At 45.7% G+C, this 14,536-nt stretch overlaps 1 protein-coding gene across 1 annotated transcript in view; it reads left to right on the top strand.

The window, feature by feature from the left end:
* CNTNAP5 (contactin associated protein family member 5) overlaps positions 1 to 14,536 on the top strand; it is a 664,045-nt gene that overhangs the window by 387,670 nt on the left and 261,839 nt on the right. The window contains exon 10 of the mRNA XM_084806776.1: positions 5,665 to 5,836. Within this exon, the coding sequence (XP_084662902.1) occupies positions 5,665 to 5,836 (172 nt within the window). The remainder of the gene's footprint in view (positions 1 to 5,664; positions 5,837 to 14,536) is intronic.

Raw genomic sequence — 14,536 nt, 5'->3', positions numbered from 1 at the left:
TGCTGCTGCTGTCTCTCATAGTTTTGGCTCCCAGTTGGAATTCCAAGAGGCATGGGGGAGAGGGGCAAAGGTGTTTGCAAACCTCCCCCAGTGTCACAGACATTCCAGCTGCCACTCCACTTCTGAGTGGAGTGCTTCTAAATGGAGGGGTCCTAATGCTGAGAATCAGAAGGTACTGTGCAGCTATTCCATCTTTTCTTCCTTACTGGATTATCTGTGGTAAGGAAAAAGATGGAAGAAAGAGGAGGAGTTCAAGCTGAAGACAACATATGGTCAAACCCTCCCATAAAATTCTGTGAATGAGGCAAACCAATGGTGCCACAAAAGCGTCTTCTGGAAGCACCCTGGTCTTTAGGCCATATCAGGTCCTGGAGAAGAATGACCTGGAAATGGCAGTCAAATGTTAGTCCTTCAGAGGGTGGGTGGGGTTTCTTTACTGGGCTTCTGCTGCTGATTTTTAAATGTTTATCTTTCTCTAAGAGCCAGTCATATGTCTCTTGCTCAGAGAAGGCAGTTTCAGAGTAGAAGCAGCTGTTCTTTCATGTGATTATACTGCCAAATATAAGATTTCAGAATCACAACAGCCCTACCCTCATTTAAATACAAAATACATTTCAATGTACGCACTTCAAAATGGATATGCATTCTAAATTCTTTGCTAATTTTTGAACTCTAAGGCTTGATATTTTCAAAGTTTTATTGAAGGCTTGGTTTCCCATTTTTAACTGAAAGCTCTTTTAAAAAATCAAGTTAGAGGCTTAACATGTATTTATGTCATTCAAAGTTCCTGTGATTCAGGGCTTCTCTACTCAAGACTTCTATTGTGTGCTTATAATTGGTCACTTGTGGGTTTTTTTCAGGTCTTTTACATGATGTCATCAACCTCCACATAGGAATGGCGGAGAATTCTGCCACGGACTCCAATGAGGCCGGATTCCAAAGAATCTGGCCTCCAGAGTCCATAGAGGAACAGAGCACTTGACTTGCCGCCGCCTCCCTCCAGAATCCATCTGAGCTGACTCCTCCATGCAGTGATCCCATGGAGCCGGTTGCTGGCTCCACATCGCTGGCGATATGGCTGGCCGCCATTGCTGTGCCATATTGCTGGCTGAGTGAGGGCTAACTCCAGATGCAAATGGCATAGTGGATGCCATTTGCAGCCGTAAAGCTGTTAGATTAACCTAAATGCAGCCATTTACGGCTGCATTTAGGTTACTCCAACAGCTTTATGGCTGCAAATGGCGTCCACTACGCCATTTGCATCTCTGTTTTTTCATGCGATAGGCTAGCCTCAACAGGGAAAATGCGATAAGAGATTTTATCATGCTATGAAGCACGATAAATTTCCAGTGAATTTCCAGAAACTCCAGAAAATTGCAACTATACCACAGCACCATCTAGTGGCTGTATAATGAAACATACACAACTTGCCCCAAAAGAAACCCCCCAGAAAAAAAACACGGGTAAAGGGGATGATCTTAATCCCTCAAGGAATCTGGAAGCAGAAGCCCTAGTAAGGGTATGGGATTCTAGCTTCATGTAGAGAAGCCCTAAATCCAGGAAATGGGACAATACTTTAGGGCACAATCCTATGTATGTTTAGATAGAAATAACTCCTACAAGGATGGCTGAGGGATGTTGAGGGTTGTAGGACTTACTTCTGTCCAAACATGCATACAACTGAGCCCTTAAGCACCCATGTGAAAAGATGCAGTTCACAGGCTTTCTGGATTCTGTCTCTGTTTAGGTAGCATATAAAGTTCTTGCAAACTTGAATCTTATTTTCCTCTAGAAGCAAAGGGAGAAAATGTAGGCATTTCTTTTCTGTGGGTTTGGGTGGAATATTTGGGAACTTAGAATTTGGATTTCCAAAAAGTACCAGAAGCATTTCTCATAGGTGTATAATGTTGATCACTGCAATTTCAGTCTGTGTGCATGTTTGTTTTAAAATACTGTTCTAACACTATCTCCTGATCCCATCTTTTGATACTATACTAGGAAGGTTAGGAGAACATTTGTCTCAATTTAACACTGTTTGGCTATGCTGACTGCCTGTATATGTGATGGTGTTTTTGTTAATACCTTCTTGCAGGATGTGGTGGTATTAAAGACTTCATTTTGGTTTGATCTTTGCACCCCTGATATTTCAGAGAGTTTACTCTGTGTGCTCCTTGATTATATCCAGGGTGTGCAGTGCTATCGGATGACATTTTCATTTTCCCTCTCCGATTCTCTTAAGCATAACAGTAGTTTTAGCCCAGATGCTGACATAACTCCCAGCAAGCTGGCGTAAAGCTCAGTGCAGTTCAAACGCCATACTGGAAAAAGGTGGCATAGAGTTTCCATAAAAGGCATACCTTGCAAGCAGGTGGCATGAAGCAGGTGCATGAACATCTGGCAGCTGTTGCTTCACTGCTGTTATTAACTGACTGTGCTAGTTATCAGCATAGGCATGCATAGCACATTTCATTAGGGTGTGCACTCAGGGAATTTTATTTATTTTTATTTTTAAAGACAAACGTTTAAAGACAAACATTGAATACTCACTCGCAAAGGACATGATTTTTATTCATCAAACAAATGAAAACTTAACTAAACTTATTTTTTTTAAAAAAATTAACAACTAAACTTATTTGTTTTTTAAATTAACAACTAAACTTAAAAAAATACAAACTTCAAAAATGAGACAAAAAATACCAAATTTTTGCTGCAGTGATAACCAGGTGTATGCAAAGATACGGTCAGTTTTCATGATCTTTATCTTTAACCAGATAATGAGCTAAACCAAATTGACCAACCTAATAATAGCTCCTATCAAGGAGCCTCGTGTGGCGCAGAGTGGTAGGCAGCAGTATTGCAACCGAAACTCTCCCCATGACCTGAGTTCAATCCCAGCGGAAGCCGGGTCTCGGGTAACCGGCTCAGGTCGACTCAGCCCTCCATCCTTCCGAGGTCAGTAAAGTGAGTACCCAGCTTGCTGTGGGAAAAGTAGTCACGACTGGGGAAGGCAATGGCAAACCACCCCGCGATAGTCTGCCATGAAAATGCTAGCGTAAGCGGCATCCCCCTAGGGATCAGTAATGACCCGGTGCTTGCACAGGAGGAACCTTCCTTTTTTTCCAAGGAGATAACTGATTTGGAACCCCACACATACCTGTAAAAATGAAGGACGCTCCTGAGTAAATAAATCCCAGGCCACAGGCCTTCCCCACTGTATGGAGTTTCTCCTGCTGCTGGCTGGGCTAACTGAGATATCCCCCCCCCAGGTGATGTCATGGAAGCAGCTTCAGCAGGGTCACATATGCTCTCTGCACAAAGATTACAAACACTGTGGACACTGCTCTGGGAATGCACAACACCACCACTTATATAGGCCAAGGAATTTTCTAGAACAATTGTCGGAAGCGGGGGGAGGACCAATGGTAATGTGGTGCTGCAGTAGTGGGGTAAGTGTTTGCAGGCTTCCTATACATTTCTACAACATCTATATTAAGCAATTCTGCGCTTCTTGCATAATACAATAATCCACACTTTAAAACTAAAGGAGTATATCATGTGATTATATTAAAACACAAAGCCACTTTTAAAAAAGACATTAGGGTGTGCCTGGGCACATTTGTCACACCCTGTATGCACACCTACGGTTATCAGTCATTCCTTGGCATAGCCAAGCATATGGATGCTTTACCTTTGTTCCTGATTCAGCTTGTTTGTTGAAGTGCTATGGGATTGATACTGGACTGGAGTGGGCTTGCACAACCTGCAACCCACCAAACCCACAGCCCACCAGTCATGTATTGTGACAATCCCCCTTTTTTTGTAGTCCCACTGCACATCAAAAACAGGAAGGTGATAGTCCCCGGTGGACCACCATACACAGATGCATTTGGTTTAGCTAGTTGTCACTAGGTGTAGAGTTAGGTACAAATGGACATTTTAATACATCTGAGGCAAAGGCTGCTGTAGTTTAGATGATGATGATGATAGTGATTCTAGGATTGCTTCTGTCTTGACAGTCATATCATCTATTTATTAACAGTGATTAACAAGCACTTCTGTCAGCTACTTAGTTGTTCTTGTATTGTACTTGCCACTCACAACGCCCCAAACCATGCCTTTCCCCCCTTCCCCCCTTCCATTTCCTGCTTGCTGTGTATTTCATTGATACAGAACACTGTTTATGCTGATTTATACACCCTCGTCCATTCTTGAGGAACAGTGGACAACAGGAGAAGGCTTTCTTTGGCAGTTTTATGTGTATTCCTAAACTGTAAAGTCACTATGAATGTGTCTGCTCTGCTTAGAACCATGAGGTGTACTATGGGGATTGCATATGAATAACTGATGTAGATCCTATGGATAACAGAGCTAGTGTTGGGCTTAGGGTCAGAAGAAAAGAGTACAGTCTCCACTGGTGCAGTAACACTATCTATAGGGTTTAGAAAATGCCTAGCATGATGCCAGACTAGCAGGAAATATAAGATGTAGGACTCATTCATAACCCTTGTTCTTCTGGTGCAACTAGCAGTCATCTTTGAGACACCAGCTTGGTATATAACATTATTGCTATATCTTTTAGGATGGGGTGTGTCTTCCTCAAAGGCTCAAGGACAGTTGCTATAGCAGGGCATAGTTCTTGTGTAATTCCTATTCATTTCAATGGATAGGTCTACCGTCTACAGCTCAGTGCATGCAGAAGGTCTGAAGATCAATCACCAGCATTGAAAGTATCAAGGAAATACCTTTCTCTGCCTGAGATTATGGAAAGCCACTGCCAGTCAGTGTAGACCAGCCTTCCCCAATCTGGTGCCCTCCAGATATTTTGGACCAGCTTCCACCAGCCCCAGACAGCATGGCTAATGGTCAGGAATGTTGTGAGTTGTAATCCAAAATGTCTGTAGGGCACCAGGTTGGGGAAAGCTGGAGGAGTACACAATACTAGATGGACAAATAGTCTGGCACATTCTTAATGGGATTTATGGAGGAGGTGTTCATGATGGGTTTTGTCCTGCAGGTCCAGTCCACAAACCTTCAACTAAAAACAACAGCAATGTTTTTACTGGGCTTGGATTGCACACTTCCTATCTTAAATAAGAGACAAGCAAAACTTGTCCACTGCATTTAATCACTATTTTTACTCTCTCTCTCTCTCTCTCTCTCTCTCTCTCCACACACACACACACACACACACACACAAGGAAGACAGAAAGACTAACAACACAGTATTCAAAAATATATATTTAAGCTAAATGTTTCGGCTTCCACCCTCATCAGTAGCTGTGCTGTTAAATGGATATCAGGAGTGGCAGTTTACTGCCGCTCCATTTAACAGCACAGCTACTGATGAGGGTGGAAGCCGAAACATTTAGCTTAAATATATATTTTTGAATTGTCTGCCATTAGTCTTTCTATCTTTCTTGTACTGACTGCATCCACAGTGGATCCAGAGCCTCGTTGTTTTGCTGTTGTGAAGCTTTATATCAACCTCTCTCTCTCTCTCTCTCTCTCTCTCTCTCTCATAGAATCTGTAATTCAAATGCTCATATCAAGCAGGCAATGAAAACACTAGGAATAATTATACCTGCCATTGGTGAATTCCTAAGGAAATAAATGATCATTTCAGTATTCTTCATCTCACGGTTTTCTCCCCTCTTTGCCCCACAGGTTGCCCTGACAATTTTACCGATTCGAAATGTTTAAATCCCATTATGGCTTTTCAAGGCTGCATGAGACTCATCTTTATTGATAACCAGCCGAAGGACCTCGTTTTAGTTCAGCAAGGCTCCCTGGGGAATTTTAGTGATTTACGCATTGATCTCTGTGGCATCAAAGACAGGTAATTATTCTCTCTCCTTTTCTTGTGTTTTGTTTTCTTTAGGCCTAGTGGCTTATAACTTCAGTTTGCTATAACTGAAAATTCTAATCCAGAAACATTATTGATATTAGATATAACTGAGTTGCTAATAAGAAGTACCGCGGTGAAGATCCAGGAAATGGTAAATTGTGTGAGACATTCTCTTTCTCTACATGCCAGTTTGTGGGAGATCGAGTACGCAAATTCAGTCAAGCTGCAGATTTGTGCAAGGATTAATTTTGATTCCCAAGCCACATTTGATAGCTTTGAAGTTTTAAAGGGGTGGGAAAGAAAAGGAGAAGTTGTCTGAATCATCAGAACATGCCATCTCCTTAATGCACTTGTTTTGTTTAAATGGATTGTTTACGGTTGCATACTTTAGTGTACCGTATCCACATAATAGAAATTGGGATCACCATTGTTCATTGCTCCAGGACTGTAAATGACCGCTCTGCTCATTGCTGATGGTGAGGAAGAATTGCCTTCAAGTGACTAACAAACATGGAAGCTTTAGGAACATGGTTCTTATTTTCTTTTAGGTCACAAATGACTAAGGGCGCAGTCCTATAGGATAGATGCTGAGATGGCAGAGCATTCTGAATATCCAATGCCCTGCTGGGCTCTTGCCAGTAAAGATGGGAGAACCATCGATTTTTGAGCTCAGATCTCTGAAAATCACTTCAAATCTCATTTCAGCTCACTTCTGTGTTTGTTTTTGGCCTGTTTTTCAGCTCGTTCGAATGGGGAAAGTGCACATTTCTGTGTGTATTTTTCAAAAGTGCGTACTTTCCCGCCAATGACTGAAGTATGACAATGAGTGCTTTTTTAAGTGTGCATTTCCAACTGCTTTTTTTTTTAAACGCATTTTTGAATGTGATCAGAAATTGGGAGAAAGTGCCCTTGCTCATTTTTGGGACTGCAATTCATGTGGACATGTCCCATTCACAAATTTGCCGGCAGGGCAGAAGGAATGGCAGAAGCTATTTTTGCCTCCCAGTCCTCCAAAATGGCTTTTTCTGTTAGATGGGCCTCTGAGCTCATCTAGCAGAAAAAGCCCTTTCGGAGGACCGGGCCTCTGAGCCCATCTAACCCTCCATTCGTCCTGGGGGCAAGGACAGGAGCCAAGATGCTATTGGATTCAGCAGATCTGTGGCCTCTCCCTCCCCAGCCACTAGCATGCCCCTATCCCTCACTCTTCTTCCCCTTCCTGAGGTCATACCTCAGGAGAGGGAGCTGCCGCAGAGCTTTCCACAGCAGCTGTTTGGGGCTTAGGGAAGGGCGATTCTCCTCATGTTTCCTCCTCTGAGGTCGTAACTCTAACTACAACCTTGGAGGGAGAGATTCCTCCAAGTCCAAAACCATGACCCCTCCAAAACTGTCTCAGAGCCATAGGGAAGCGTGTGGTGTTGGACTAGTAAATATTTGTGAGCTAGTAATTTTTCTGGACTCATTTGCCAGTTTGCACCATTTCTGAGGAATGAATCTATATTACAGGTTTAAAAGGGCTTGGGGGGGGGGTGAAAGTTGGAGTGAAGATTGTTATTTGAATCCGTGCCTTGGAATCATCTCATAAAATATATACTGAAATTTTAGAACTGTCCTTTCTATTTTTTGTTTGAGATCTAAATTCCAAATTAACTTCTTGGCTTGAGGATGGATGCAGGGGTGGGGAAGTAGAGTTGAGGAGAGTTTTCAGAGCTGGGTGATAAAACTTTGCTTCTATAACGTGATTATTGTCCCCATATACAAGAAAGAAGAAAATGGGAAGTAATGGGAAGTAAACTAGGACACCACGTTATTAAATATCTAAACTGGGGTATTAATTCAATTAACCTAACTAGTGATGAGCAAACTCACCTAAGAAAGCCTGGCATTTTTCTGAGCTTTCTCAGAGAAATTCAGGGCAGATGGGGACCTTAAAGGTCATAAAAACCAAATGCATGATGATAATCCCATCCCTTCCAATCACCTACTGACACAAGAGAAGCCTATAATCCCCTTCTAATTCAGTGTATATTTTAAACAAATGCACACACATTTGTCTCTGTTACCCATTATATTTTGATTAGTGTAAGCATTGATAAAAATATTGCATGACAAACATTCCTCATATCATTGTTGAAGGAGCTCAGCATCTCTCACCTTGTATCTACCCCTCCCCCAACAACAACAACAACAACAACAACAACAACACCCTGCTGAATCTCTGTTGTTAAAAGCTGACTGGAGTTCAGGACATGCTACCAGCTAACCCTCACTTATTCCAGTCCTCTGATGCTGAATTATGCTTAATTCACCTCCAGGGATTAACAGATCAGTTTATTTCCAGTCTGTTTTACAGATACATGCATTCACCCATCATTCCATTCCATCAGGTTTCATATTAATCTGCAATTAAAAAAAAACAAACAAGATCTGCACATTTACATATGTATTTAAACACTATTTGGGGATGCATTTTCTGTCAAAATACACATTTCTAAGGTCACAGTCATATGTGAGACAGAAGCCTGCAACCTTGGAGGCTTCCATGTATCCAGTGCCCTGCCAGGCTGAAGCTGGCAGGGTGGGAGGAGCAGTGGAGGCAATTTTCACCTCCCTGTCCTCAGATCATTGTATTTTTCGCTAGATGGGCTTTTTGGCCTGTCTAGCAATGGCACTTCAGAGGGGGAAAGAAGGAGGCAGGAAGAGGCCCAGGATAGCTTGCATACTGGCCTCTCTGGTCTCCTTCCTGCCCACCCTCTTTCCCCCCTCCCCAAGGTTGATTTTCCAACTTTGGAGGGCAGCCGGCGCAGTTCTTTCTACACTGGCTGTAGGGGGTGGGAGGTCGGATCTTTGTCTCCCCCTTCCAAGGTCAGGGTGCTGTCTCTGACCTTGGAGGGAGGAATTCCCACTATCCTATGGCCCCTCAGACAATGTCTTGGGGCCATAGGATTGCTCCCTAAATGTATTTGATCTCAAAAAAAAGTTGATTATGTTTTTAAAGCTGAGCTGTATCACACAACCTTCAGAGAAGTCTTTAATGTGATATATAGCTTCATTCTGATCCTGATATTAGTCCTGATTGGGTCAGTTTGTATCAGAGTTTTCAAAGGTGCAATTCCTCAAGCATTCTTATTCACCTCCAGGAGGAATGTCTCAGGCTGTTCATCTTTTCTGGCCACTTGGAAAAGTGAACAGCACAGATGCTGAAGTCTAAGGAAAAGAAACATCAAAATCATTACTGTTTTCTATGTTGTTGTTAAGTCATGTCCGACTGTTCGTGACCCCATGGACCATAGCACGCCTGGCCTTCCTGTTCTCTGCTCTCTCCCGGAGCTGTTTTCTATACTTCCAGTTTTATATTAAAGCATTGAACCAGAAGTATGCAGGAAACTTCCACATAAATACACCTAGAGTCACTCACCACATAATTAGTGTAATGAGAGAACTCACCCCTAGAATCAGTCATTCTGTAGTTCAGTTTTTCACATTTGTTCTGAAATTCGTGTCATTTCAACTTCTTTGGAAAGCATTCCTGTTGTTACCACTGAAAACCTCCTAAAATACCTAGTAAAAGTTTTGGAATTATTCTGCAGTAAATCTTGGTCCTGTTGCTGGTTTCCTGATAAAGCAGATGAATAGAATGCTCCAGCCTTTTCAGTGGAGACAAATTTTATCGCTCTGTTTCCTACCAGAAACCACAATAAGGATAGGGATGTTTCTGCCAAGCACATGGATGACTTTGATGAACATGTAGCAGATATTTTAAGCAGCGAAGGATCTACGGATATGCACAAAGCTTACAAAAGCAATTTCAGAAGGTTTCAAAGGGACTTGGTGGAGTGCTGGGTGACGGACACTATCATCATGGTCTCTGTGGAAATCAAGGTAGAATCAATTAACAGCAAATAAATGAAAACATACAAGGACAAAATGGTGGAATGGCTCAGGGAAGTTTCAGTACTTTCCTATTACTTTACCATCATTGATATCACATACAAAGATCATAGGCTGCAGACAGAAGAAAAAGCAACAGATGTTTCAGGTTTCAACATGGTTGATGAAATATAATATAGTTCATCTTGTCCTATAACATTAAAAACTGAAGTAACCTTAAACAACTAATTCCATAGATCTGAGTTCATATGTGTGGCCTATGGCTTTATCCTCTTAATCCACATTCACAGATGCAACCAACCACATATAATTGGATTTCCCTTCATTCTTTCCTCCCTGCCCTTGTCTTTCCCTTTCATCTTCTATTGATCTCAATGTCTGTCTCATTGTGAGCTCCTTTAGAGCAGGGATATTTTTCAAAAACCTGCTCTTTTCCATATAGTTAGGGATGTACAAAAGTCACATACTTTTTCATAGAATCTTTTGTGGTGGGGGGGGAGGCGCTCCGTCCCTCCCCCCGGAATCCTCAACGGTGGGGAGGCGATCCGGTCCTTCCCCCTGGAATACTCGACGGCCAACTCCGCTCCGCAGCCAGGCTGTGGAGCAGCTGGCCAGGGCCGTCCGCAGCAGGATTTCCGGCCACAGACGGGCTGCTGCGAACGCAAATGGCGGCCGCCATAGCGGCTGCCATTTGTGTCCAGCCAGGCAGCCGTGATAGGCTACGTAACAATTTACGTAGCCTATCATGGCTACGTAAATTATTACGTAAAATATTTACGTAAGATAAAATGGCGAAAAAAAGGGGAACGCAAATGGCGGCTGCCGTAGCCGCCACCGTTTGCGTACGCTGGGGTTTTTTGGGGGGGAGTAGCCATGATAGGCTACGTAAATTGTTACATAGCCTATCACGGCTGCCTGGCTGGATGCAAATGGCAGCCGCTATGGCGGCTGCCATTTGTGTCCGCATCAGCCTGTCCGCAGCTGGAAATCCAGCTGCGGATGGCCCTGGCCAGCTGCTCCACGGCCTGGCTGCGGAGCGGAGCTGGCCGTGGAGGATTCCAGGGGGGAGGACTGGATCGCCTCCCCCCCGTCGAGGATTCCGGGGGCAGGGATGGAGTGTAGGCTATTTAAATTAGGGATGTACGAAAGGGACTTACCTTGTCTCGCAGCTTTTTTGTGGTGGGGGGGAGGCACTTTGCTTCTCCCCCCGAAGTTCATGCGAGGGGGAGGAGGCTTTCCGCCTCGCCCGGCCGAAATTCAGGCTGGGTGGGAGGTGCCCCATCCCTCGCCAGCGAAAGTCAAGCTGGGTAGAAGCGCCCCGTCTACCCGGCCGCGAAAAAACAAAACAAAAAACGACCCCCGTGATAGGCTACGTAACGATTAACGTAGCCTATCATAGCTAGATTTGCAAAACGCTATTTGCGTTGCCCTTATTTTCGCCGTAGTCTACGTAAATCTTTACATAGACTACAGGGACCAAATAAGGAACACAAATGGCGGCTCCCTATGGGGGCCGCCATTCGTGTACGTGCTTTGTTTTTTTTTTTCAAAGTCACCCGTGATAGGCTACATGATGATTAACGTAGCCTATCACGGCTGACTTTGCAAATCTAGCCGTGATAGGCCACGTTAATCGTTACGTAGCCTATCACGGGGGTGGTTTTTTTTTTTTTAACTTTCCTTGTAATGGCGGCGGCGGCAGCCGGTCGAAAGACCGGCTGCCGCCCCCGCCCCTGACGAAGACCCGACGAACCGTCGCCGGGACTTACCGCCGGGAGGGACATTCGTGAAAGGTAAGTTCCATCCCGGGGGGGGGGGTGGCCCGAGAATTTCACCGCCAATTTCAGGGGGCCGAATGCGTTGGCACTCGGCCCCCTGAAGTTTCGGGGAGAAATTCTCCCCTATCCCTAATTTAAATATTTACGTCGGCTAGAACAGCGAAAAATAAAGGAACGCAAATAGTGCCCACTACGCTATTTGTGTTCCCCTTTTTTTCCCCGTTTTATCTTACATAAATATTTACGTAAGATAAATCGGCGAAAAATAGGGAATTCAAATGGTGGCTGCCATAGCCGCCGCCATTTGCATATGCTGGGGGTTTTTTGGGGGGGCAGCCGTGATAGGCTACGTAAATTCTTACGTAGCCTATCACGGCTGCATGGATGGCAATGGCGGCGGCAGCAGCCCGGCTGTGGCCGGCCAGGAGACCAGCTGCCGGAGCTGCTGCCGGAGCCGCCACCGAATCCGCCGCATCCGCCCCAGGTAAGTGCCGTCCCCGGGGGATTCTGCGGGGGGGGGGCAAGAGGCCATTCCACCACAGATTCCGGGGGACCAGATTCTTTAGGAATCCGTGGCGGAATTCTCTGGCATCCCTACATATAGTAATAAAGTTCTCAGGTTGTCAACAGCAGGCTCTAAAGCTAAGCCATTTGGCACTATATAACACAGTAGGGGAAGGTATCAGGAGGGTGGAAAAGGGAGAGAAATTGTCCTTTTTCCTCCCTCCCCCCTGAACCCCCCTCCCCCAGTCTCACTCTGTGAGCCCCCAATTTTCCTTTTAGCAGCTGGAGATATGCTACAGCATTTCATTGTCCATTCAACATTGTTACTGCATTAATCTGAAACAGGTCCATTGAAGTGTTTGAGATTTCCCCCCCTTCTGGGCCTTTGCACATCTCTAGTTCCATCTCTTTGCCACTGGGCTCTGCCTAGGGCAGAGAAATCTGCCACAGACTCTAATGAGGCCGGATTCTTCAGAATCCAGCCCCCTGGAGTCCATGGTGGAACAGACTACCTCCCTCCCCACCCCCCGAAATTTCCCGGGGATGAAACTTACCTGGCGGCGGCTGGTCCGGGTAGCCGTCTTCGTTCCTCAGCCATCCACTGCTGGGCTGTGGAACAAAATGGCGTCCGGTGTAGCAGACACCATTTGCGTCCCTGCCCTTGGCCGTGATTGGCTACGTAAATATTTACATAGCCAATCATGGCCAAAGGAAGGGGTGCAAATGGCGTCTCCTACACCGGACGCCATTTGTGGCTGCAGCCCAGCAGCAGATGGAAGTCCGGCTGTGGGTGGCCCTGGCCGGAGGCTCTGCGGACTTGCCATGGAGCAGAGTGGAGCTGGCTGGGCAGGATTCCGGGGGGAGGGACAGATCGCCTCCCACCCCCCCACAGACACCCGGACGGAACGGGAAGTGGGTTTTGTATACCCCGAGCTCTGCCTCTTTACTGTGGGGCCATTATCCCACATATCAGATTTTGATCTTTCAAGTGTTTGCAATCCTGTGTAATCAACAGGCCATGACACCACCAGCACCTGACTCATGACATCATCAAACCCCACCTCTTGAGTCTTAGGCTTTGGGATGATGGAGATATGGCTATCCTACATGTATGGGATACAGATGGGGAAGGAATATTTTCAGAATGGGAAGAATGAGAAAATCTTATCTGCATCCTGTTTCTTTTCAGCAGTAATTTCAAATAACTCTCAGTAGTATACACCAGTTCCTAAGGTGATGTTACTCCCTACACTGAAATCAGCAGTCTTGCCCTGGTTCTGACTGGGACAGGTAGGAAGCACAGTGCAACACAGAATTAAGCATGTTGCATTCTTCTTCCATGCTAGCATAAAGCCCATGTCGCCATGGGCGCTAGTAGTCTGAGAATGATTGGATGAAAATATGTTTGGATGTTTACCTTGTGACTGGAACAACTTTCAGGGGGCATATCCTTCTTTCCCTCCCTTTTCCTCTCTCAACTTTCCAATTATGTCCTGCATAGGGATGTATGAAACACTTACCTTGCTCCGTGCCAGCAATCCACTGTGGGGGGAGGTGCTCCATTCCTCCCCCCGGAATCCTCCCCAGCCGGCAAAGTGGAGCCAGCCGCAGCCAGAGTTCCGGCCACAGCCAGGCTGCTGCAGCCGCAAATGGCGGCTGTCGTAATGGCTGCCATTTGTGTCTTTGCAGTCAGCCATGATAGGCTACGTCAGTATTTACGTAGCCTATCATGGCGGCAAAGAGCAGGGATGCAAATGGCGGCCGCTACGCCATTTGCGCCCCTGCTTTTTGTCATGATAGGCTACCTAAGTATTTACATAGCCTATCACGGTAAAGGCAGCCATGCAAATGGTGGCTGCTAAGCCATTTGCATGGCTGCCTCTACTGTGATAGGCTACATAAATACTTACGTTGTCTATTACGGCAAAGAGTGGGGGCACTAATGGTGTAGCGGCCACCATTTGCCTCCCTGCTTTTTGCCGTGATAGGCTACGTAAATACTTATGTAGCCTATCACAGCTGACTGCAAGGACACAAATAGTGGCCACTACGACAGCCAACATTTGCAGCTGCAGCAGCCCGGCAGCGGCCAGCCAGGAGACCAGCCAGAGCTGCCACTGCCACCGCATCCACCGCTGGAGCTGCTGCCGCCTCATCCACCGCCAGGTAAGCTCCATCCTGGGGGGATTCCATGGGGTGGCGGGGGGGAAGCTGTTCCGCCATGGATTCCGGGGGGGCAGATTCTAAAGAATCCGGCCTCGCTGGAGTCCATGGCGGAATTCTCTGACATCCCTAATCCTGCATCAGCTTCCCTTAAGTGAGCACCCCAGTAATACAACTTCTTCCCACTACATTAAAACAAGCATCCCCTCACCACAGCAAACAGGGTCTTCCAACTAGGGATGTTAGAGAATTCCACCACGGATCCCAGGGAGGCTGAATTCCAGTGAATTTGCTCCCCCAGAATCCATGGCGGAATGGAGCAACCCACCCCACCACCCCGCGAAAGCCCCGTGAAATG

This window comes from Heloderma suspectum, chromosome 1 (genome assembly GCF_057233095.1).
Source record: "Heloderma suspectum isolate Gila_16-S chromosome 1, 16-S_ref, whole genome shotgun sequence".
NCBI lineage: Eukaryota > Metazoa > Chordata > Lepidosauria > Squamata > Helodermatidae > Heloderma > Heloderma suspectum.
This window is presented reverse-complemented; position numbering and strand designations above follow the sequence as displayed.